General features: G+C 38.6%; 1 protein-coding gene and 1 pseudogene across 8 annotated transcripts in view; both read right to left on the bottom strand.

Moving 5' to 3' along the window:
* TMEM116 (transmembrane protein 116) overlaps positions 1–26,546 on the bottom strand; it is a 167,357-nt gene that overhangs the window by 102,225 nt on the left and 38,586 nt on the right. For 6 of the 8 annotated variants that reach the window (XM_059408440.1, XM_059408439.1, XM_059408441.1 and 3 more), the window contains 2 exons: positions 5,023–5,127; positions 858–907 (listed from right to left, as the gene is read on the bottom strand). In XM_059408440.1, the coding sequence (XP_059264423.1) occupies positions 858–907; positions 5,023–5,127 (155 nt within the window). The remainder of the gene's footprint in view (positions 1–857; positions 908–5,022; positions 5,128–26,546) is intronic. The other 2 variants (XM_059408443.1, XM_059408446.1) reach the window with 1 other exon arrangement.
* LOC132023808 (small ribosomal subunit protein uS8-like) lies at positions 4,115–4,709 on the bottom strand (annotated as a pseudogene).

A 26,546-nucleotide genomic window follows, 5' to 3' on the forward strand; every position in this document is an offset into this window, starting at 1 on the left:
GGCTCAGGTCATGATTTCAGGGTCCTGGGATTGAGCCCCACATCGGGCTCTCTGTTCAGTAGGGAACCTGCTTACCCCTCTCTCTTGCCAACCTCTCTGTCTACTTGTGATCTCTCTGTCAAAAAAAAAACCCCTTATGTATACTTTTTGTCCAATTGGTGGGTAAGTGGAGTGGAGAATGCATTTCCTACCTAAATTAATGAGCCCTATAATGGTGTCAGAGAGTCTCTGGGTGTGGATCAAAGTGAAAGGAAAAAACCTAACAGGGAGTTATGTGCTAACTTTCCATGGCCACCAGGAATAACTTAATTTTCAACACCCCATTTCTAGGAGCTTTTTCAAAGCATACACTTAAATAACCAATTATTAATCCAGCTAAATACAGCCAGCTCCCTATAAGAGGGAAAGATCCAGAAGTAAAAGTTATAAACTCTAATGTCAACTCTAACATGACTACTACATTAGGTGAGATCCAGACGCTTCTGAGGGTAAATAATTCCAAGACTCTCACCCAGGGTTATAAAGGTGGATGAGATCTTGAAAGCTATCTGTTATAACTCTTTATGATATAAAACGGAATTAGAAGTCCAAAGACTTAAAGCGAAATATTTTTTGAAGATCACACAGAGTTAATGGCAGAATTAAGGTTAAAATCTGAATCTAAAATTGCTTGCCTATTCTACCTGGGAATATGGTTCCAATGATCATATGTTTGTTGCTTCTAACTCAGTAAGGCTCTGTGAGGATCTAGGAGTGATAGACTCTATGGAAATGAAGGGCACTGTCCTATTTGTTCTCACCTAGACCACAGAATAATGAGTTTACACCTTGCTAGGAAAGGAAAGCAAAAACCTTACCTTGACAAAATGATGGCTATTTGACCAACATGACAAGTATAATCTATAACCTGTGAAAAAAATAAATATGAGTAAAGTCTTAGTATACTGTCAATCATAATAAAATAAATATCAGATCATTAATTATCACTTGTACAAACAAAAATTCCAAAGAGCCTGCTTCTGTCAAGCAATATTTGCTATAAAACTCCATTTAAATAGATAGTTCCTTAGCATTGGAGACAAGAGAATTTTAGCTCTATTACTATAATCTAAAAAGTACAACAGCAACAGCAGCCACAAGGAAAGCCTGTGGGAAGTAGCTTAATATAAGACTTGGATACCAAAGTAAATTCTTTAAAAAAGAAAGGTAAATATGAAATCATACAGTACTCCTCCGTCTTCTAATAACAGTTCAATCCTATTCTCTTTTAGATCCAGGGAGGTGTGGACTTTTCAGACCTTAAGAGTGGAGCAGAAGTCTATGTATAAAATGACCAGCAGAGCTTAGTAGGCCAGAATTAGCATAAAGGAGGGAGGTCAAATAAGCCCTTTGGATATAACATCTATTAGACTCTAGAAGAAAGAACATTCTAAACACCCCCAGTTGTGTTAGACACTGAAAAATAATTTATAGAAGAATGTTATCTACCCACTGGAAGTTTATGATAAAAGAATTTGAATAGAACACCTTAAAGTGAGAATAGAGGGAGACAAACCATAAGTGACTCTTAATCTCACAAAACAAACTGAGGGTTGCCGGGGGCAGGGGGTTTGGGAGAAGGGGGTGGGATTATGGACATTGGGGAGGGTATGTGATTTGGTGAGTGCTGTGAAGTGTGTAAACCTGGTGATTCACAGACCTGTACCCCTGGGGATAAAAATATATGTTTATCAAAAATAAAAAATTAAAAAAAAAAAAAAAAGAAAACAGCTTTTTTCTGTTCTGAGGTAAGAGATCCTATTATATTCTAGAATGACATTGTTAGGGGCGCCTGGGTAGCTCAATGGCTCAGTGGGTTAAGACCTCTAGCTTCGGCTGAGGTCATGATCTCAGAGTTCTGGGATCAAGCCCCGCATCGGGCTCTCTGCTCAGCAGGGAGCCTGCTTCCCCCTTCCCTCTCTGCCTGCCTCTCTGCCTATCTGTGATCTCTGTCAAATAAATAAATAAATAAATCTCTAGAATGGCATTGTTAAAAATCAATAAGCATTAAGTGAGCAGTTAATCAATAATCAGAGATGGGTAATTGATTTGCCCTAAAAACTATGGATCAGAAAGAGTAAATGATTTCAAGTAAAACAGTCACTATTGACTTTAAGTAAAATGAGAAAAGTAAAATCAATCTTGGGTGATCTCTCCTACCTGTGTCCCATCTTCCCTTTTTATTCTATCCTCTACCCATCAGGCTAAACTGTTTTTAATTCTTGTTCTTACCTTACTGTCAATGAATCTCTGATTTTTAAAAACAACTTAGATAATAGTACCATTTATTCATTCAACAAATTTTTATTGAGTTTCATCATGCATATGATAGTATACCACTTTCATTAAGTCTAGAACTGATCTGTAGGCTCTAGAGAAAGGTATATGGGTAAGTTCTCCAGATTAATTTACTCCATGATGCTTTTAAACAAAAAATCCCCTTCAAAAAAACCAAAACAGAGGTGTCTGGTTGGCTCAGTTGGTGGAGCATGCAACTCTTGACCTCGTGGTTGTAGGTTCAAGCCCCATGTTGGCCACACAGATCACTTAAAGATAAACTCTTTTAAAAAGCCACCATAGAGGGCGCCTGGGTGGCTCAGTGGGTTAAGCCGCTGCCTTCGGCTCAGGTCATGATCTCAGGGTCCTGGGATCGAGGCCCGCATCGGGCTCTCTGCTCAGCAGGGAGCCTGCTTCCTCCCCTCTCTCTCCCTGCTTGTAATCTCTCTCTGTCAAATAAATAAATAAAATCTTTAAAAAAAAAAAAAAAAAAGCCACCATAGAATGGATACTATAGAAATAAGAAAACTGGAATATTTAGTGAGATTTATACAATAAGATTAAAATATACAATGACAGCCAAAGAAATGAAAATTGCTAACATCATAAAAATGTTTTTTTAAAAAACGATTTTATTTATTTGAGAGAGAGTGAGAGAGCATGAGCAGGAAGAAGGGGAAGAGAGAGCAGGGAGCCTGAGGTGGGGCTCAATCCCAGGACCCCAGGATCAAGACCTGAGCCGAAGGCAGACACTTAACCGATGGAGCCACCAAGCCGCCCCTATAAATGTTTTCTACCAAGATCACTTAGTGATATACCGAAAGAATCAGGAATAAGAAACTATACAATGGAATACTATTTAGCACTAAAAAAGAGTGACTTACATATGCTATAATGGATAAACTTCAAAAGCTTATAAATGAAATCAATCAGACGCAAGAGAATATATATTGGATGATTCCATCTATACGAAATGTCCAGAAAAGGAAAATCTACAGAGTCAGAAATTAGATTAGCAGTTCCCTAGTACAGGGGGTGGGTGGGAAATTAACAATAAATGGTCATGAAGAATTCACTTAGGGTGAAGAAAATATTTTGGAACTGATTTATGATATTATTTTACAAGATAGTAAGTCTTCTTTAGAAACCACTGGATTGTAACTTAAAATAAATGAATTATGTGATAAGTAAAATATGTATGCACACACAAAAAATCCATATGTACTTAGTGCTCGCCTCTCTTTTATAAATGTCATACTAGACAGTGCACCAAACTCTCTTTGAACCAAAGAAGGGAAGACAACTATTCCCTGGATCCACCTTGTTTTCTGATTACCAAACACAGATTACCTTCTGCTCTTCTGCAAACCACCATCTGTTATCCACACATATTGAAGAATTATAGCAGAGCAAAACAGACATTCTCCCTTTCCAACACCTGGAGCCCAAATCCCATGTGAGCAAACTGAGCACCTTCCCTGACTCTACCCAAGATCTTATTCTTTACGCTAGCAGCAGTGCCGGACTGGCATGGAGCTAAGAAGGATGGAACCAGGCAGTAATGACAGTACTGCAAATAATGTTTCCTATAATCAAAACCTTTTTATTTTTTTGATGGCAAGAGAGAAGAGGAAATCTTTTCAACAGAATAGAAACATGACTTCTCTTTTATTAAGCTCCATGAATTCACCTACCCAGTCCTGAGTGCTTGCACTGTTTATCAAGAATATATGGATTTGTTTCATCATACTCTTCTTTTTCCATTGAGGCATTTTATTTGTACATACGTATTAAACCCCTAGAAAAAGAATTCCAGGATTTTCCCTCCTGTGTGTTTTCATCTTGCTTATTCATGGTCCATGATACCAGCTGAGGTTGTCAGTACAATGAAGTCAAACTGGTGGGACAGAAGCAGGTTATTCTGCCATTTTTCTACATCTTTCAGTTGTACATTAAATTGGGACTGATCATTCCACACTTGTTTAACCTGCCCCTGAGGTTTACAACAATTTTCCCCACTCTGTGATCATCAATGATTTCAAATTCGCCAATGTAATCATGCTTCATCATCACAGTGAGAAACCAGACGATGACTTTGCAGCACAGCCTAATAAGAACCTGGATTTTGTCTCTCTTTTCAGCATTTTTTTTTAAACTTAATTTGACAGACAGAGATCACAAGTAGGCAGAGAGGCAGGCAGAGAGAGAGGAAGGAAAGCAGGCTCCCTACTGAGCAGAGAGCCCGATGTGGGACTCAATCCCAGGACCCTGGGATCATGACCTGAGCAGAAAGCAGAGGCTTTAACCCACTGAGCCACCCAGGTGCCCCTCTTTTCAGCATTTTTAATGCTCTTAAGAGCATGTACCAGGACATTCATGCACATCACTATGGTGGCACTAAAGACAGAGGAAAGAAGGCAGGAGGGGTGAGCCCACAGAATTATGGGTAGCATAGTTTGTTTTTTTTTAAGACTTTATTTATTTATTTATTGGGCACAGAGAGAGAGAGATCACAAGTAGGCAGAGCAGCAGGCAGAGAGAGGGGGATGAAGCAGGCTCTGCACAGAGCAGAGAGCCCCATGCATGGCTCTATCCTATGAACCTAAGATCACAACGGGAGCTGAAGGCAGAGGCTCAACCCACTGAGCCACCTAGGCAGCTCAGGTAGCATACTGTTCTTAACTATCAACTCTGAATAAAACTTACCAGTGGAAATGTGCTCTGTCCATTCTGGTTGTGTCTCATCCTCAACTCTTTGTACAGATACCATATGTAATTGACGGTGTAAAGAAATGAGGAAATGTAGAATATCTAGGTGAGAATAAAAAAAAAAAAACCTCATAACTGTTATAGTCTGACTTCTTTCAATTTATTACATTATCTTCTACCATAAGAATCCTACTTAATGGTCTATTAGTAATGTACCATCTAATATCCATAACATGCAAAACTGGGCCATGTCTGAGAATTCTACCCAGGCCTACCTATTTTATGTCTTGGATTCCTTATTTTATCCTTTTGACTATTTAGAGAAATCACATCATTAGCCACCTTTTCTCACCCAGCTGTTCTACATTTACGAAGATATCCTAGAGTATTTTTCTATTTTATTTTTTAATTGGAAAGACTGTAAAGATTTCCATTTCTAATAATTTGAATTATTTGAACCAGTTTCCCATTTAAAAAAAACTAAACATAGGGGGCACCTGGGTGGCTCAGTGGGTTAAAGCCTCTGCCTTTGGCTCAGGTTATGATCCCAGGGTCGTAGGATCGAGCCCTGTGTCAGGCTCTCTGCTCAGCGGGGAGCCTGCTTTCACCTCTCTCTCTCTCTCTGCCTGCCTCTCTGCCTACTTGTGGCAAATAAATAAAGTCTTTAAAAAAAACTAAACATAGTAGATGAAATATTTTTTAGATCCTTAAAAGGATCAAAGAACTGACAAGATAGCAATGAATAAGCAGGACAAAATCCCAGAGAAAAAAATTTCCGCTTCCATCTTTGATGAAATAATAGAAATAGAATTTGCCCTTCAGCCTTAAAAACTAAAAATTGGAGAAAATATATGGAAAATCCTGTTTTCAAATATTAGGGTAACCATCAGTCCAGAACAGTAATCCCTGAAAGAAGAAAAACAAGCAAACGACCTAAATCACTGGCAGGAAAAAGTGAGTGCCATGAAGGGGAAACCAACAGACGGGCTGTCTTGGTGAGTGAAGAGGCAGAGTTCAGAGTTTGGAGAGGCCAAAGCAGCTATAATATATGAAGTAGATTATCAAAGAAGAAGTAGCTACACAGGTATAGTGCTCTGGAGATTTGCAGTGGTACCCTCAAGTCCTTGATTAAGTACTGATCTATGCATGTGAGACAGAAAACCATGAAGACCAGGAACAGAACAACCACAGAGGAATAGGTGAAACAATCTCCAAAGCAATAGTTTGTGTTTCCATCACTCAGAGTGGAAAGATGTCCTAATACATAGGCAGGAAATGAAGATATTACAGCATAATAAGGTAGAATCATAAGAAGAGTATTGCCTCACAAATGGGACAAAATTAGCTGTACATGGAAGACTGCCTGAATCAAAGTTTAAAAGTATGTCTTAGAAAAATAAGCAAGTCTTGAAAGCATCATATAGATTCAGAGTTCACTACTTGCAATCCCCCCCCAAAAATACATACATATATATATGTATGTGTATACATACACACACACACACACAGAGCAGATTCCAATGTCTGGCATCTAACAGAAACTCAACCAGTAAAATTGGTAACCATTTAAACTAAGATCAGGAAAGAACTAGAGTTGAGGTACCTGGGTGCCTTAGTTAAGCATCTGCCTTTGGCTCTGGTCATGATCCCACGATCCTGGGATTGAGCCCAGTGTCCAGCTCCCTGCTCAGTGGGGAGTCTGCTTCTACCTCTCCCTCTGCTCCTCAGCCCACTCATGCTCTTTCTACCTCTCCCTCTCAAACAAATAATATAAAAGAAAAGAAGAGAAGACAAGAGAAGAGAAAAGAAAAGAGAAAAGAACCACAGTAAAATTAGGGGTAGCCTGGGTGGCTCAGTCGTTAAGCGAGTGCCTTCAGCTCAGGTCATGATCCCGAAGTCCTGGGATCAAGCCCCAAATCCACATTGGGATCCCCACTCAGCAGGAAGCCTGCTTCTCCCTCTCCCATTCCCCCCTGCTTGTGTTCCCTCGCTCTTTGTCTCTCTCTGTCAAATAAATAAATAAATAAAATCTTTTTTTTTTTTTTTTTAAAGAAATCATGAAAGTACTGCATAGTGCTTTCAGGAAAAAAAAGGAGGCTATAGTACACAGCTTATTTTGTTTTTGTTTCTAATTTTATATATTTATTTGAGAGAGAGAGTGAACAAGAGAGAGCACACAGCAGAGGGAGGGGCAGAGGGAGAGGAAGAAGCAAACTTCCCTGCTGGGGAGGGTGCCCAACAACATAGGGCTTGATCCTAGGACCCTGGGATCATGACCTGAGCCAAAGACAGACACTTAACCAACTGAGCCACCCAGGTGCCACTATGCAGACTGTTTTTATGAACAAAGAATTAAGCTGATTATAAAACTTCTATAGAGATACTACCAAAAACAAAGAAAGAAAACTACAGAGCAATATATACTTTATGAATAGATACAAAACACTACCAACTGAATACATCAATAAATAAAAAGAAATACATAACTAACAGTATAATTAATCTGAAGAATGAAGGACAGATTGACATTTAAAGTCAATTAATGAATAAATAATGAGCTACGATTTCACACCTACTAGGATGGATATAACTAAAAAGATAATAATAACAAGTATTGGCAAGGATACAGTCATTGGAACTCTCATACACTATTGATCAGAATATAAGACAGTGTAAATGCTTTGGAAAACTGGCAGTACCTCAAAAGGTTCAAAACAGAGTTATACCATATGACCTAGAAGATGCACTCTTAGTTATATACCCCAGAGAAATGAAAACATGTCCACCCAAAAACTTGTACACAAACATTCAGACCAGCATTATTTAAACAGCCAAAAAGTGGAAACAATTCAAATACCCATCACTTGTTGAATGAATAAATAAAGAGCTATATCCATTTAAAGAATATTATCCACCAATAAAAAGGAATGAAATCCTGATACATGCCACAACATGATGAACCTTGAAAATACTGTTCTAAGTGAAAGATGCCAGTCACAAAGGACCATATATTGTATTATTCCATTTATATGAAATGCATGATTCCATTTAAATGAAATATCCAGAATAGGCAAAATTATAAAGACAACAAGTACACTAGTGGTTACCGAGGGTTGGGAGGAGAAGACTGGATAGTGATGAATAGGAAGTATGGGGTTTGAGGTAATGAAAATATTCTATATATCAAAACTAATGATGTGCTAAATGATGGTTAATTGAACATAATAAAATTTTTAAAAATATTCTAAAATTGATTATGATGATGGTTGCCATTGACTTGTATACTTTAAATGTGTGAATTAGGGGCGCCTGGGGAGCTCAATCGTTTAAGCCTTTGCCTTCAGCTCAGGTCATGATCTCAGGGTCCTGGGATCGAGCCCCTCATTGGGCTCTCCGCTCAGTGGGGAGCCTGTTTCCCCCTCTCTCCCTGCCTGCCTCTCTGCCAACTTGTGATCTCTCTCTCTCTCTCTCTGTCAAATAAATAAATAATAAAGTCTTTTTAAAAATAAATAAATAAATGTGTGAATTATATATCAATAAAGCTGTTAAAAGTAAATGCTAAACCATCCCTATAGCCCACCACTTGGTCCTGGTGAATAATCCTTTAAATGTACTCTTGGATCCTATCGGCTAGTATCTTGGAAAGAATTCTTGCATGCACATTCATCATGAAAATTGGTAATTCTCCTTTTTGGTGGGGTCTTTGGGTTTTGGGGTCAGGATAATGCTGGCCTCATAGAACAAGTTTGGAAGTTCATTTATTTTTTTGTTTCATTTATTTTTCTGAAACAGTTTCAGAGGATTTTTCATTATTTTTTTGTTTCATTTATTTTTTTTTGAAACAGTTTCAGAGAAATAGGTATTAATTCTTCTTTAAATGATTGGTAGGGGAGCTCCTGGGTGGCTCAGTCAGTTAAGTGTCCACCTTTGACTCAGGTCATGATGCCAGAGTCCTAGAATCTAGCCCCATATCATTGGGCTCCCTGCTCAGCAGGGGAGTCTGCTTCTTCCTCTCCTTCTGCTCTTCCCCCTGCTCATGCTCTCTCTTGCTCACTCACTCTCTCTTAAATAAATAAATAAAATCTTTAAAAAAAATTTTTGGTAGAATTCCACTGGGAGTCCATCCAAAGTGGGCTCTTGTTTGTTGGGAGATTTTTGGATTACTGCTTCAATTTCTTTGCTGGTTATGAGTCTGTTCAGGTTCTATTTTCTGTTCTATTTCTTCCTGTTTCAGATTTGGTAGTTTATATGTTTCCAGGAATGCATCCATTTCTTCCAGATTGCCTAATGTGTTGCCATATAATTGCTCATAATATTCTTTTGTAGTTGTTTGTATTTCTTTGGTGTCCGTTGTGATTTCTCAACCATCATTTTGTTGTGGTTTCTCCTCATCATTTTGTTTATTTGGGCCCTTTCTCTTTTCTTTTTGCTAAGTCTTACTAGGGGTTTATCGATCTTATTAAATTTTTTCGAAGAACCGGCTCCTAGTTTCCTTGTGATACGTTCTACTGGTTTTTCCATTTCCATTTCCAATTTCTATATCATTGATTTCTGCTCTAATTTTCATTATTGCTCTTCTCCTTCTGGATGCAGGCTTTATTTGTTGTTCTTTTTCTAGCTCCTTTAGGTGCAAGATTAGGTTATGTATTTGAGACTTTTCTTATTTCTTGAGAAATTTCTGTACTGCTGTAGACTTCCCTCTTAGGACCATCTTTGGTGCATCCCAAAGGTCTGAACTGTTGTGTTTTCATTTTCATTTGTTTCCATGTATTTTTTTTAACTCTTCTTTAATTTCCTAGCTGGACCACTCATTCTTTAGCAGGATGCTTATTAACCTCCATGTAATTGTGATCCTTTCAAAGTTTTTGTGAATGAATTCAAGTTTTAAAGCATTGTGGTCTGAGAATATGCATGGTATAATCTCAGTCTTTCTGTATGTTAAGACGTGATTTGTGACCCAGCATGTGATCTATTCTGGAGAATATTCCATGTGCACCCAAGAAGAATGTCTATTCTGTTCTCTAGGATGAAATGCTCTGAATATATCTATTAAATAAATCTGGTCCAGTGAGTCAGTCAAAGCCCTTGTTTCAGTGTGATATACCACATCAATAGAAGAAAGGAACAAGAACCATATTATCCTTTCAGTAGATGCAGAAAAAGCATTCTTTTTTGATTAAAAACTTTCTGCTATATAGGGCTAGAAAAAACATACCCCAATATCATAAAAACTATATGAAAAACCCACAGCAAATATCATCCTTCATAAGTAAAAACTGAGAGCTTTTCTCTTAAGGTCAGAACACAACAGGGATATCCACTCTCACCACTGTTGTTCAACACAGTACTGGAAGTCTTAGCCTCAACAATCAGACAACAAAAAGAAATAAAATCCATCCAGATAGGCAAAGAAGAAGTCAAACTTTTACTCTTCATAGATGACATGATACTCTATAAAGAAAACCTAAAAGACTACCCCAAAACTGCTGGAACTGATACAGAAATTCAGCAAAGTCACAGAATATAAAATCTCGGCACAGAAAAGTCAGTTGCATTTTTTTTTAAGATTTTATTTATTTATTTGACAGACAGAGATCACAAGCAGGCAGAGAGACAAGCAGAGAGAGAGAGGAGAAAGCAGGCTCCCCGCTGAGCAGAGAGCCCAATGTGAGGCTCGATCCCAGGACCCTGGGACCATGACCCAAGCCGAAAGCAGAGGCTTCAACCCACTGAGCCGCCCAGGTGCCCATTTTTATACACTAACAATGAAAACAGAAGAAAGAAAAATCAAAGAATAGATACCATTTACAATTGCACCAAAAACCCTTAAGATACCTAGGAATAAACCTAACCAAAGAGGTAAAGGATCTATACTCTGAAAATATAGAACAATTACGAAAGAAAGTAAAGAAGACAAAGAAATGGAAAAACATCCCATGCTCATGGATTGGAAAAACAAATATGGTTAAAAAGTCTATGCTGCCCAAAACAATCTACACATTCAATGCAATTCCTATCAAAATGCCATCAGCATTTTTCACAGAGCTGGAACAAATAATCCTAAAATTTTTATGGAACCTTAAAAGACCATTAATAGCCAAAAGAATCTTGAAAAAGAAAACCAGAGCTGGAGGCATCACAATTCCAGACTTCAAAATATATTACAAAACTGTAATCATCAAGACAATATGGTACCGGCACAAAAACAGACACACGGATCAATGGAACAGAATAGAGAATCCAGAAATAGATCCTCAACTGTATGGTCAACTAATCTTTGACAAAGCAGTAAAGAATAGCCAATGGAGGGGCACCTGGGTGGCTCAGGTCATGATCTCAGGGTCCTGGGATCGAGCCCCACATAGGGCTCTCTGCTTAGCGGGGAGCCTGCTTCCTCTTCTCTCTCTGCCTGCCTCTCTGCCTACTTGTGATCTCTGTCTGTCAAATAAATAAATAAAATCTTTAAAAAAAAATAGCCAATGGAAAAAAGACAGTCTCTTCAACAAATGATGGTGAAAAAACTGGACAGCCACATGCAGAAGAATGAAACCAGACCACTTTCTTAAACCATATACAAAAACAGGGGCGCCTGGGTTGCTCAGTGGGTTAAGCCTCTGCCTTCAGCTCAGGTGGTGATCTTGGGGTCCTGGGATTGAGCCCTACATTGCGCTCTCTGCTTAACAGGGAGCCTGCTTCCCCCCCTCTCTCTGCCTACTTGTGATCTCTGTCAAATAAATAAAATCTTTAAAAAAAATACACAAAAACAGACTCAACATGGAAGAAAGACCTAAATATGAGGCAGGAATCCATCAAAATCCTAGAGGAGAACACAGGCAGCAACCTCTTTAGTCCTCAGCCACAGCAACTTCTTGCTAGACACATCTCCAAAGGCAAGAGGAACAAAAGCAAAATGAACTACTGGGACTTCATCAAAATAAAAAGTTTTGCACAGCAAAGGAAACAGTCAACAAAACTAAAAGGCAACCTACAGAATGGGAGAAGATATTTACAAATGTCTTAGTACATAAAGGGCTAGTAACCAAAGTATATAAAGAACTTTCAAACTTAACATCCAACAAAACAAAACAAAAATCCTGTCAAGAAATGGGCAAAAAGGGGTGCCTGGGTGTCTCAGTGGGTTAAAGCCTCTGCCTTCAGCTCAGGTCATGATCCCAGGGTCCTGGGATCGAGCCTCACATTGGGCTCTCTGCTTAGCAGGGAGCCTGCTTCCTCCTCTCTCTCTCTCTCTCTCTGCCTGCCTCTCTGCCTACTTGTGATCTCTGTCTGTCAAATAAACAAATAAAATCTTAAAAAAACACCTTAAAAAATGGGCAGAAAACGTGAATAGATATTTCTCCAAAGAAGACACAGAAATGGCTAACAGACAAATGAAAAAAATGTTCAATGACTCAGCATCAGGAAAATACAAATCAGAACCACAATGAGATACCACCTCACACCAGTCAGAATGGCTAAAATTAACAACTTGGGAAGCAAGAGATGTTTGCAAGGATGTAGAGGAAGGAGAACCCTCTAACACTGTTGGTGGGAATACAAACTGGTACAGCCACTCTGGAAAACAGTATGGAGGTTCCGCAAAAAGTTAAACACAGGGGCACCTGGGTGGCTCAATGGGTTAAGCCTCTGCCTTCAGCTCAGGTCATGATCTCAGGGTCCTGGGATCAAGTCCCCCATCGGGTTCTCTGCTCAGCAGGGAGCCTGCTTCCCTTCTCTCTCTGCCTACCTCTCTGCCTACTTGTGATGTCTCTCTCTGTGTCAAATAAATAAATTTTTTAAAAAAATTAAACACAGAGCTACCCTATGACCCAGCAATTGCACTACCGGGTATTTATCCAATGGATATGCAGTCATCTGAAGAAGCACATGATCCCCAGTGCTCATATAGGCAATGCTCACAATACCCAAACTATGGAAGAGCCCAGATGTCCATCAACAGATGAAAGGATAAAGATGTATATGTGTATACATATATAATGGAATATTACTAATCCATCAAAAAGAATTAAATCTTACCATTTGCAATGATGTGGATGGAAATGGAGGGAATTATGATAAGCGAAATAAGTCAATCAAAGAAAAACAATTATTTGACTTCACTCATATGTGGAAATTAAAAAACAAATCAGAAGACCATAGGGGAATGGAGGGAATAAGATGAAATCAGAGAGAGCGACAAACCATAATAGACTCTTAACTAGAAGAAACAAACTAAGGGTTACTGGAGGGGAAGTGGGTGGAGGGTTGGGGTAACTGGGTGAGGGCACTAAGGAAGGCACTTAATGGAATGAGCACTGGGTGTTATATGCAACTGATGAATCACTAAATTCTACCTCCGAAACAGTAATACACTATATGTTAATTGAATTTAAATAAAATTAAACAAATGAATGTAGTAGGATTCTATACAATTGGTCATGACATCCCAATAACTAAATAGTTGTTGGATTAGTTTTATCCCTATATAGCTTGCTCAATATTTTTTGTTGATTGCTGACACCATTATATACTCATGAAACTGATTTTTAAACTCCTTTGTTTTTCTAAGAGTTTCATTGTTTCAGCTCTGAAATTTTAAGCCTCTAATCCACTTTGAATTAATATTTGTGTGTTGTGTAATGTAAATTCAGCCTTTGGCATGTAGATATCCAGCTGACCAAACACAATTTATTGAAAAGGCTATACTTTCCCCACTGAACTGTTTTAGCCACTATGTCAAAAGCTGATTGTTCAAAATGTTAGGGTTTATTTCTGGGCTCTCAGCTCTATTCCATTGACATATACATCCATTTTTATACCAGTACCACACTGTCTTGATTAATGAAACTTTGTAGTAAGTTTCAAAATCAGGAAGTGTGAGTAGTCTGACTCTGTTCTTTTTCAAGATCGTTTTGGCCACTCTGGGTCCTTTGTATTTCTACAAATTTTGGATCAACTCATAAATTTCTGCAAAAAAAAAGGCAGTTGGAACTTTCACAGGAATTGTGATAAAACTGTAGGTCACTTGGGGATCATCTTGTTGTCATCTTAAAAATATTGTCTTATACAACTAACATATGATCTCCCTGATATGAGGAAGTGGAGATGCAACGTGAGGAGTTTGGGGGGTAGGAAAAGAAAAAATGAAACAAGATGGGATTGGGAGGGAGACAAACCATCAGAGACTCTTAATCTCACAAAACAAACTGAGGGTTGCTGGGGGGAGGAGGACCAAGAGAGGATGGGGGGTTATGAATATTGGGGAGGGTATGTGCTATGGTAGGGCTGTGAAGTGTGTAAACCTAGCGATTCACACACCTGTACCCCTGGGGCTAAAAATACATTATATGTTTATTAAAAAAAACACTTAGAAAACAAAACAAAACAAATATTGTTTTATATGGGCACCTAGCTGGCTCGGTTGGTTAGGTAAACTAACTCTTGATTCTGCCTCAGGTCATGATCACAGGATCCTGGGATCGAGCCCCAGGTCAAGCTCCCTGTTCAGTGGGGAGTCTACTTGTCTCCCTCTCCCTCTACCCCTACTCAGCCTGTGCTCTCTCTCTCTCTCAAATAAATCTTCAAAATAAATTGTCTTGTGAGGCATGCATGGCTGGCTCAGAGAGTAGAACATGCAACCCTTGATCTAGGGGGTGTGAGTTCAAGCCCCACATTGGACTTAGAACTTACCTTGATAAAAAAAGAAAAAAATACTGTTTTTGATCCATCAACATAGAATTCCTTTCCATTTACTTAGATTTTATTTGTCAACAATATTTTATAGTTTCTAGCATACTATTTTTTTAAAGATTTTATTTATTTATTTGACAGAGATCACAAGTAGGCAGAGAGGCAGGCAGAGAGAGAGGAAGAGAAGCAGGCTCCCTGCCGAGCAGAGTGCCCGATGTGGGGCTCGATCCCAGACCCCGGGATCATGACCTAAGCCAAAGGCAGAGGCTCAACCCACTGAGCCACCCAGGCGCCCTGTTTTCTTCGTATTCTCATCAGTTTGTATTATGTCTTCTAAAATCTTGCAATCTTATTTTTTTAAGATTTTATTTATTTGATAGAGAGAGACACAGTGAAAGAAGAAACACAAGAAGGGGGAGTGGGAGAAGAAGAAGCAGGCTTCTTGCCAAGCAGGGAGCCCGATGTGGGGTTCAATCCCAGGACTCTGGGATCATGACCTGAGCAGAAGGCAGACACTTAACATCTGAGCCACCCAGGTGCCATGCCATCTTATTATTATTTTAATTCATACTTTAATTATTAGAAGGATTGAGCATCTTTTCACTTATTGGACTTTTTATTTCTTCTGGAAGCTTCCCATTTACATATTCTGTGGGTCAAATTAATCTCTTGCAAAGTCCACCCAGCTCAACCAATCAATCAAACATACATGGTATTATACTGACCTCTATATAGTCACTGACCTCTCAAAAATGACAGCTTAAATACGAGGGAACACAATCACACTGTCATTATCAAGGTATAACAGCCACCTTGGTTTATTTCCCAGATAGGCAGTCCATGAATTTAGCTTCAGTCCATGAAATGCTACAATCCATGAATTTAGCTTCCAAGATCTCTGTAAGGAACATGCCTAATTTTAAGATTCATGGTATCCAGAGAAGCTAAAGGTATCATTTCCAAACAGGTATTAATGCTTTATTTACAACCTTCCTAGTTTGGTTATATTTCATTTATCAGGGGTCAATTTTACTGTAAAAAATGTTGGGGGCGCCTGGGCGTCTGCCTTCAGCTCAGGTCAATCCCAGCCTCCTGGGATGGAGCCGCACAACAGGCTCCCTGCTCAACGGGAAGCCTTCTTCTCCCTCTCCCACTCCCCGGGCTTGTATTCCCTCTCTCACTGTCTCTCTGTGTCAAATACATGAAATCTTACAAAACGAAAAAAAGAAATGTTGCCTGCTAATACTACTGATGTTCCAACCTAGCTGATTTCCAAAAGAATAGTAGGCATACCTTGTTCTATTGTGCCTTACTTTACTGCTCTTTACAGATATTGCATTTTTTACAAATAGGTTTGTGGAAACCCTATATCAACCAAGTCTACTGGCACCATTTTCCCAACAGCATTTGTGTACTTCATGTCTCTCTGTTACATTCCAGTAATTCTCAAACTATTTCAAACTTTTTCATTATGCTATATTTGTTATGGTGATCTTTGATCTTTAATGTCACTACTATAATGGTTTGGGACCCCCAAAACCATACCCATAACAAGACAATGAACTTAATCGATAAATACTGTGTGTGTCCTGATCGCTGTAGCAACTGGTCATTCCTCCATCTCTCCTTTTCCTCGGTCCTCCCTATTCTCTGAGACATAACAATATTGAAGTTAAACATCTTAATAATCTGCAATGGCTTCTATAATTGTTTAACCAAAAGGAAGAGTAGCATTTTTCTCAGATTATTATTTTTTTAAGATTTTATGTATTTATTTGACAGAGAAAGAGAGAGAGAGATCACAAGTAGACAGAGAGGCAGGCAGAGACAGAGGGGGAAGCAGGCTCCCTGTTAAGCAGAGAGCCCAATGCAGGGTTCAATCCCAGGACCCTGAGATCATGACCTGAGCCAATGGCAGAGGCTTAACCCACTGAGCCATCCAGGCGTTCCCTCAGATTTTTTTTTTTTAAGATTTTACTTATTTTAGAGAGAGACAGTGAGAGAGAGCGCAAGTGGGGAGGAGAGGAAGAAGCAGGCTCCCCACTGAGTTCAACCCCAGGACACTGGGATCATGACCTCTGCGGAAGGCAGATGCTGAACAAATTGAGCCACCGAGACACCCCTGTTTCTCACTTTATTTATTTTTTATTTTTAAAGATTTTATTTATTTATTTATTTGACAGAGAGAGAGACACACACACAACACAAGCAGGGGAGTGGGAGAGGGAAAAGCAGGCTCCCTGATGAGCAGGAAGCCTGATGTAGGGCTTAATCCCAGGACCCTGGGATGGTGACCTGAGCAGAAGGCAGACACTTAATGACTGAGCAACCCAGGCACCAGTTTTTCACTTTAAACTAAAAGCCAGAAATGGTTAAGCTTAGTGAGGAAGGCATGTCAAAAGCCAAGACAGGTCAAAAGCTTGGCCTCTTATATCAGTTAGCAAAGTTGTGAGTGCAAAGAAAAAGTTCTTAAAGGAAATTAGAAAAGCTATTCCAGTGAACACAAAAATGATAAGTGAAACAACCTTACTGCTGATAGAGCTTCAGTGATCTAAATAGAAGATTAAACTAACCACAACAATGCCTTAAGACAAAACCTAATCAACTCTTCAATTCTATGAAGACTGAGAGCAATGAGGATGCTATAGCAGGACACTTTGAAGCTAGCAGAAGTTGGTTCATGAGATTTAAGAAAAGAAGCCATCTCCATAACATAAAAGTACAAGGTAAAGCAGTAAGTGTTGATGTAGAAAAGCTGCAGCAAGTTACTCGTAAGATCTAGCTATGATAATTAATGGTGGCTACACGAAACAACAGATTTTCAATATAGATGAAGCAGCCTTTTATTGAAAGAAGATGCTGTCTAGCACTTTCCTAGTTAGAGAGGAGAAGTCAATGCTTGGCTTTAAAGCTTCAAAAGACAGGCTAACTTTCAGGAGCATCTGGGTGGCTTAGTTGGTTAAGCATCTGCCTCTTGCACGGTCATGATCCCAGGGTCCTGGGACTGAGGCCCCTGTCAGGTTCTCTGTTCACTGAGCAACTTGCTCCTACCTCTTCCTCTGTACCTCTCCCTTCACATATCTTCCCACCTACCGTGCCCCAGCTCATGCTCTCTCACTCTCGCGCTCTCAAATAAATAAATAAATAAATAAACTCTTCAATTAAAAAAAAGGGGGACGCCTGGGTGGCTCAGTCAATTAAGCCTCTGCCTTGATCTCAGGGTCCTGGTACTGCCCTGCATTGGGCTCTCTGCTTGGTGGGGAGCCTGTTTCCCCCTTCTCTGTCTGCCTCTCTGCCTACTTATGATCTCTCTCTCTCTGTCAAATAAATTTTAAAAATATTAACAAAAATAAAATAAAATAAAATAAAAGGACTGGCCAACTTTCTTGTTAGGGGCTAATGCAGCTGTTGACTTTAAGTTGAAGCCAATACTCACTTACTTTCAGAAAAAAATCTAGGACCCTTAAGAATCATGCCCATAAGTCTACTCTGCCTGTGCTCTAGAAATGAAAAAGAGAGAGAGAGAGAGAGAGAGAGAGAAAGAAAGAAAAAAAGCTTGCTTGAATGACAGCACATCTGTTTACAACATGGTTTACTGAGTAATTTTAAACCATTGTTGAGACCTGCTGCTCAGACAAAAAGATTCCTTTCAAAATATTACTACTGCTCATTGACAATGTACTGGGTCACCCAAGAGCTCTGATAGAAATACACAATGAGACCAATATTGTTTTCCTGCCTGCTAACACAATATCCATTCTGCATCCCATGGGATCAAGGAGTAATTTAGACTTTCAAGTTTTATTATTTAATACATTTCATAAGGCTATAACTGTCACAGATAGTAATGTCTCTGACTGATCTAGGTAAAGTAAATTGAAAACCTCTGGAAAACATTCATCATTCTAGTAACATTAAGAACATTTGTGATTCTTTGGAAGAGGTCAAAATATGGGGTTTGGGGAGGGATAGGGTGGTTGTGTGTTGGACACTGGGGAGGGTATGTGCTGTGGTGAGTGCTGTAAATTGTGTAAGACTGAGGATTCACAGACCTGTACCCCTGAGGCAAATAATACATTATATGTTAATAAGATAATATTTTTAAAAATCAACATTAACAGGAGTTTGGAAGAAGCTGATTCCAACCCGCATGTATGACTTTGAGGTATTTAAAACTTCAGTGGAGCTGTTGGGGCGCCTGGGTGGCTCAGTGGGTTAAGCCGCTGCCTTTGGCTCAGGTCATGATCTCAGGGTCCTGGGATCGAGTCCCGCATCGGGCTCTCTGCTCAGCACAGAGCCTGCTTCCCTCTCTCTCTCTCTCTCTGCCTGCCTCTCCATCTACTTGTGATTTCTCTCTGTCAAATAAATAAATAAAATCTTTAAATAAATAAATAAATAAATAAAACTTCAGTGGAGGAAGTACTTCAGATGTGGTGGAAATTGGGAGAGAACTAGAAGTGGAGCCTGAAGATGAGACTAAATTTCTGCAATCTCATGATCAGACTTTAGAGGATGTGTGCTCCAAAGTATAATATAATGACTGCCACACTGTAAACAATAAGTTTTCATCGAATAACTCTGAGTTCCTTTACCCAAGGCCATAAGCAGATGAAAGTTTAGATTTTAGGAAAAAATCTTAAAGGAAGATCCCTAAAACCTTCCCACCATTACTATGACAAACATATAAGAGAAGTGATGATCTATAGTAGGGAGTGGTGTCCTTTAAATTACATGCCTATTCAACACTGGCAGTTTTAAGAAGCAATAGGTATCCATTATATACAATGGAATATGATTCACCCACAAAAAAAAAAAAAAAAGAAATCTTCCATTTGCAACAACATGGATGGATCTAGAGAATATTATGCTAAGTGATATAAAGAAAGAAAAATACCATATGATTTCACTCATATGTGGAATTTAAGAAACAAAACAAAAGAGCAAAGAGAGAGACCCCAAGAAACAGACTTTTAATTAGAGAATTGATGGTTACCAGAGGGGAGGGAGTTGGGGGCTTGGGTAAAATAAGTGATGGGGATTAAGGACTACGCTTGTCATGATGAACACCAGGTGATGTATGGAAGTGTTGAATCACTATATAGTACACCTGAAACTAATAACACTGTATGTTAACTAACTGGAATTAAAATTAAAACTTAAAAAAAAAAAAAAAAAAGTAATTTCATTTAAGCCCAGTAGAGGGAACCAAGATGTCATCGTATCTGACTGATTCCTCCACCCTCCCACTAGATATGTAAACATTCTAAATTTGACACTTCTCTCAGCTTTCAAATTTAAAAATCTGTAAAATCCTGAGAGCATTGTTGTTAACAACCTTGATGATTATGACTAATATTAACATTCTTCAATATCAAATAGGGGTGACTAATTATAAATTTATCATCCTTTGGCGCACCTGGGCTGCTGAAATGGTTAAGCATTTGCCTTTAGCTCAGGGCATGATCTCCAGATCCTGGGATCAAGCCCCATGTCAGGCTCCCAGATTGGTGGGGAGTCTGTTTCTCTCCCTCTCCCTATGCCTCTTCCACTGCTTGTGCTCTTTCTCTCTCTCTCTTTCTCTCTCAAATAAATAAATAAAATCTTTTTAAAAATAAAATAAAATAAATTTATCATCCTAACTACTTGTAGTCTTTTGAGACACTCACAACTCATCAAATCCATTATCCTTATTCTCCTAATATCCCAGTGAGGCAAACAGTTACAGAATGACTACCATGTATAAAGAAGAATTTATAATAGGGAAGATGAGTAAGAACCATCTATTCAACCTTATATTTGTATAATGCCTTATAACTTAAAAGTACTTTTACATATATACTGACATATGATCTTATTTTTGTGATAAAAAAACAAAACTAGTACTTTAAGATGACTTATTTAAGGTCTGTTAAACAGCAGAAGCAAGCTCACTGCTATTATTAAATTAGTAAAAAACCAATGTAAGAACTTATTTGCCCCAAATATCTCCTACATCAATCTAAAACAGATCCAAAAGATAACTCCAGAATCTCAATTTTCAACCAGACCCTTTTTTTTTTATTGAATCCTGAAACTAAACAAGATTTTAATAGCTTATTTAGTTCGCTCATTTACAAAATGAAGATACCTAAATTTAAAATGTGGTTTTCTACTTTTTTTTGTCTTGAAAAGACAGCAGCTCAAACTTACCATAGAAAATAGAAATATAGTACAATCTAGTATAAAAATACTCTCAGATTTTTGAACAAATTCATTCTTGTCTCTGTAGATAAGAACACATTCTCTGAGCAACAAAAAATAAGGTAAGAGAATTATACTCTAAAGTAGATTCTAGATGTCCCAAAACACTTAACAGTTTGGGTAAAGCTACTTCTGTTACATGGACCAAGGATACAAGGGATTTTTGCTATTGTTGTTAAAAGTATTTACTCTTAACAAAGGCAAGTGATCATGACACAAATCTGTTCTGTCACAGATCAGACATGGTGCCATGGCATTAATCAGATGTTGGTTAGTACACCATGGCTAAAAGAGATAGCAGCTAAAGTGGGCTAGCATCAGAAATCTACCCATAGAAAAGGGCTTAGGGCCTTTAAGCATGAAATTAAATCCAGAGAAGTCAGCTATCAATTAGCAAAAGTTTATTTGAGGTCCCATTATATTTAAACCAGATCCTAAAAATCACAATAATAATGTCACACAAACCACCAGCCACTGTAAAATTTAGGCTTGGAGTTAGGTAGGCTAAGTCCAAAAGGTCAGAGAGGCAGTGAGAATGTATTAACAAGCAAATATCATGAAGTAAAATCCTAGATAAGAGAATATTTTTAATAGACTGCTTTTTACCAGACAAATTCAGAAGGTAACAGATCAGTAAATATGGGGAGGAAACAAAAGGCCTGCAGGTGAATTCTGTTCCTAAGATGATATCCTATTTACCTCCAAAAATAACAAGAACAGCAATAATTCACACTAGGGGCAAGTACTTTGCATTTTTACCAAATTTAGTCTTCATGACAACCCTAAGAATCCCATCATTATTCACATCTTACAAGGGAAACTAAGACTTAGGAAAAATAACTTACTTAAAAATCATGTAACTAGGGCGCCTGGGTAGCTCAGTGGGTTAAGCCACTGCCTTCGGCTCAGGTCATGATCTCAGGGTCCTGGAATCGAGTCCCGCATTGGGCTCTCTGCTCAGCAGGGAGCCTGCTTCCTCCTCTCTCTCTCTCTCTCTGCCTGCCTCTCTGCCTACTTGTGATCCCTCTCTGTCAAATAAATAAATAAAATCTTTTTAAAAAAAATCATACAGCTAATAGGTACCAGAGCTGGGATTTAAACCCAGATCTGTTTGACTCCAAACTCTATGCTTTAACCCCAAGCCATGATTTTCATGTTGTCTGCAATCCAAACTGGTATCTCTAAAGTATGTGACCAGCATACTCTTCTAGGAAATGAAACATGGTTCATTCACGAAGAAAAAGTGACTGCTGACACTTCAAAATAAACACTAGAATAGCCCAAAGTCTGGCACTGTCATTTTCCCTTATCTTATTTCTCTATCACAGTTATCTCTGATCAACAAAAATACTAGCACAGCAATAATCCTAGACCCTTTTAGAAAAAGCAAGGAATTTGTTCCTGATCCCAAGATTGATCAGGGAGACAATCATATACAAATTAATCTTCTTGGTATAGATCTAATCATCTAACAGAATTAAAAATTCTCAGCATCTTAGACTATGGATCAGATTCCATCTTTCAGACCCAAATGCTATACGCCAGACAAAACCTTCAGATTCCAATGTTATGGTGGCATGGTAAAATCTATTTATTGGTTGGCTGAGTTTACTAAAAAGAGAGCACTTAGAAAATCTCCCATCTTAATTTATTAATCAAAGAATGGAATTATTTCTGATGGCCTAGTTCTCAAACTCACTTTGCTTCTCAGATAAGTTCCAGAACAAATGACTGGCTCTTAGTAAATTATTTCTTCTGTTCCAGTTCACTGAAGACACATAAAAGCACCAGAGCTGCAGTGAGCCAGTGTTCATCCCTGACCAGCTCTGGGTCTCTTACAAAACTCTTTTCATTATCTAAATCAGGCAAGAACTCAGTAACTCCAGACACATAATAAAGTAATAACACAAGAGGTGAATAAGCCTGATTCTAATTTGCATCCCACACCCACCCAATGGAGGAGGAAAAGCTCAAAACAAAACAAAAATCCACATGTCCTGAAGCTTTAACATCTGAAACCTGGAAAGAGCTATGAAGGCCTATATAGTGCAGTAATTTCCAAGTGCTAGTTCAAAAATTAGTGATGATCCCTGACAAAAGAGGCATTGGTCTAAGAAATATTAAGAAAAAGATAGGGATGTAATTAAATTTTTCATATAGCTAAATCTACTAATTTCAAGAGTCCATGTTCTTGGGGCACCTGGGTGGCTCAGTGGGTTAAAACCTCTGCCTTCGGCTCAGGTCATGATCCTAGGGTCCTGGGATCAAGCCCCGAATTCTATCCAGCTCTCTGCTCAGCGGGGAGCCTGCTTCCGCCTCTCTCTGCCTGCCTCTCTGCCTACTCTATCTTGGTCAAATAAATAAATAAAATCTTTGAAAAAATAAAATAAAAATAAAGAGTCCATGGTCCCGTCTGAGACTATTTTGCCTAGTTTTTTAGTATGAATTGTTATTCCTTTTGTGAAATTAGGTAGTATTTACTTAAAAGTATTCCTAATTTAGCAAAATAGCAACAGTATGAAAACTCACATTTTTCTCTTTAGTTTTACTCATTTGTGAAACTCTGAAGTCCAGGAATCTGTGAACCACTTATCTGGTGTATCACCTGGAAATCCATTTCACATGGATGAAAATTACACATACATTTGACAGGGAAACACCAAACTGACCCTAATGATTTATTCCTGCATAATACTCCTCAAGGTTTCTACCCATACTATTTTCCTACTACTGCTTAAGCCCATTTTCTTTCATTCTGCTTCAGTGGAATTAATTAATAACTACTAAATATTTTCTAAAAATCTTGGCACTTGTTTTCAAAAAATTTTTTTCTCAAAGGATCTCGCTTGGGGCCCAAGTGGCTCAGTGGGTTAAAGCCTCTGCCTTCGGCTCAGGTCATGATCCCAGAGTCCTGGAATCAAGACCCACATCAGGCTCGGCAGGGAGCCTGCTTCCCACTCTCTCTGCCTACTTGTGATCTCTGTCTGTCAAAGAAATAAATAAAAAATCCTAAAAAAAAAATAAATAAAAGGATCTCACTGTTCAAAGAATGAAACTGGAAATTTAAATTAAGGAACCTGAATATCTTGTTTGTTTAGATCAGGTGACAAGTCCTTTCCTTACTATGACTCTTGGAAAATCTAGGACCTCTCATCTGCTTGTGCAAATAAGGAGTGCCCCACCTCCACCCACTCCTAGTGTTTTTCTCAAGAACCAATTACAGGGGAACGAGAGACATTAATCTCAGCTGGTTGAACTGTGAAAGTTAGGGGTAGAAAAGGGACTGAACTTTTACTTTTCATTTGTAAACCCCAGGTATGCAAAAACATGTGTTTTAATTTTTATTAAGAACATGTATTAATTTTATAAATTATAATAAATCTTTATGTAGAAAAGCAAAAAAAACAATTTTCCATTTTTAAGGAAAGAATGTATTTTTTAGTCTCCAGGTCTCTAACGAGTTATTGAACTTGGAACCAGGATTCTCCAGTAACACAGAGAGACATAAAAGAGCCAATTTGGGTTTGCTCTTGACATAATAAATACATGTTTGGTATCTGCCCCCTTAGTTCCTGACACAGCGCTCCTAAAACCCTTGGAATTTTCTGAGTGATGAGAATGATAGGAGAATCTCACACAGAGCTCCTAAATCCCTTGAGATTTCCTACGTCATAGGAGCACCTTTTGTTCTAATGAGATGATACTTGGTGGGCTCCTGGATAGCTGGTTACCAGAAAGATCAAACTGTGACTTGAGACTTAGAACTTTCAGCCCTACATCTCCAGGGTGAGGAGAGAGGCTAGAGACTGAATTAATAATTGATCATGCCTACAAGATGAAGCCTCCATAAAAAACTCTAAACAAGATTCGGAAAGCTTCTGGGCTGGTAAACACATCCAGCTCCACAGGGACCGAAGCTCCTGCATTCAGGATCCTTTTGGACTTCTGTATCCGTTTATCTGGCTATTCATCTGTTATCCTTAATTATATCCAACTAGCAATAATAATTGTCGTAAAAATCAAATGACTTCCTCAAAATCATACGAAGTCTCAACAGCAAAACAATGCAGTAATAATTGTCATTTCTGATACACCTGCTAATGGAAACATCTTCTAATGGATGTACAAAATAAATAAAGATAGAGTATAGAAGTCCACATACGCAGTTCATAGTTATGGCAGCTTGATGTTGAGCGTATTCCTGGGGAAAGAGCTTGGTGGTCGCTGGCTGGGGAACGCACTGCCTCTATAATGGCTTGCTGCAAAACAAACACTGGATGCTATTTTTGCTTTTTTGCCTTTTTCCACAAAAGCCAAAATCCTCCTTGGATTTCTTTTGGTTTGTAAGGACAGGTATTCATGTAGGTCTTTCTTTCTTTCTTTCTTTTTTAATTTTATTTATTTATTTGAGAGAGAGAGTGAGAGAGGGAACACAAGCAGGGGCAGTGAGAGGGAGAAGCAGGCTTTCCAGCAGAGCAAGGAGCCTGATGTGGGGCTTGATCCCAGCATCCTGGGATCATGAACTGAGCCCAAGGCAGATGCTTAACTGAGCCACCCAGGTGCCCCTCATGTAGGTCTTTCTTAAAAGCAAAGAGGTATAACACAAACTATTGACAAGTCAGGGATACCTATGTCTCATTCTCTCCTTAAGTTGAATAAATGGACCAACTGACTATTCAAATGAATTGTGTGTTCCAACATAAAGAAAAGGCCCAAGTTAAATAGCAATTTTTTCCCCTCCAAGCTGACAGAGTTGATCAGGAGGGAAGACAACAGGGAATATTAAAACATTAATCTGAAATAGTCTAGACATTTTTCTACTCTAAAGAATAACTTAAATATTTATTGAGAATTATTTAAATAATATATTCCCCTAAAAGCTCCAAGTTAACCCTGAATATCCAAACACTGAAGTTTTTTAGTGGCACCTGGGTGGCTCAGTGGGTTAAGCCTCTGTCTTCAGCTCAGGTAATGATCTTAGGGTCCTGGGATTAAGCCCCGCATCAGGCTCTCTCCTCAGCAGGGAGTCTGCTTCCCCTTCTGCTTCTCTGCCTACTTGTGATTTATTCTCTCTGTCAAATAAATAAATAAAATCTTAAAAAATAACAAAAACAACAACAAAACGCTGAAGTTCTTTGAGCATATTCTTAGTCCCAAGCTTTACTTATGAATTTCTATGGCCAAGATGGAATAACAAGAACTCAATTCACCTTTCCGGCAAACAAACAAAAAAGACAGTTAAAACATTTCAAACAAGAGTTTCAAGACACAAGACATCAGATAACAAAGTCAGTGATCTCTGAAACATGGAAACATGAGATAAGCCACAGAACTACCTCAGCTTTCTTTCTTTTCTTTTTTTAAGATCTATTTATTTGAGAGAGAGAGAGCATGCCCATGAGGGAGGGCAGGGCAGAGGGGTAAAGAGAGAATTTCAAGCAGACTCCAACACTGAGCACAGAGCCAGATGTGGGGCTTGATCTCACAGCCCTGAGATCATGACCTGAGCCAAATTAAGAGTTGGCCACTTAACCAACAGAGCCACCAGACACCCCTACCTCAGCTTACTTTTTTAAAATTTTATTTTATTTATT

Source organism: Mustela nigripes, chromosome 8 (genome assembly GCF_022355385.1).
Source record: "Mustela nigripes isolate SB6536 chromosome 8, MUSNIG.SB6536, whole genome shotgun sequence".
NCBI lineage: Eukaryota > Metazoa > Chordata > Mammalia > Carnivora > Mustelidae > Mustela > Mustela nigripes.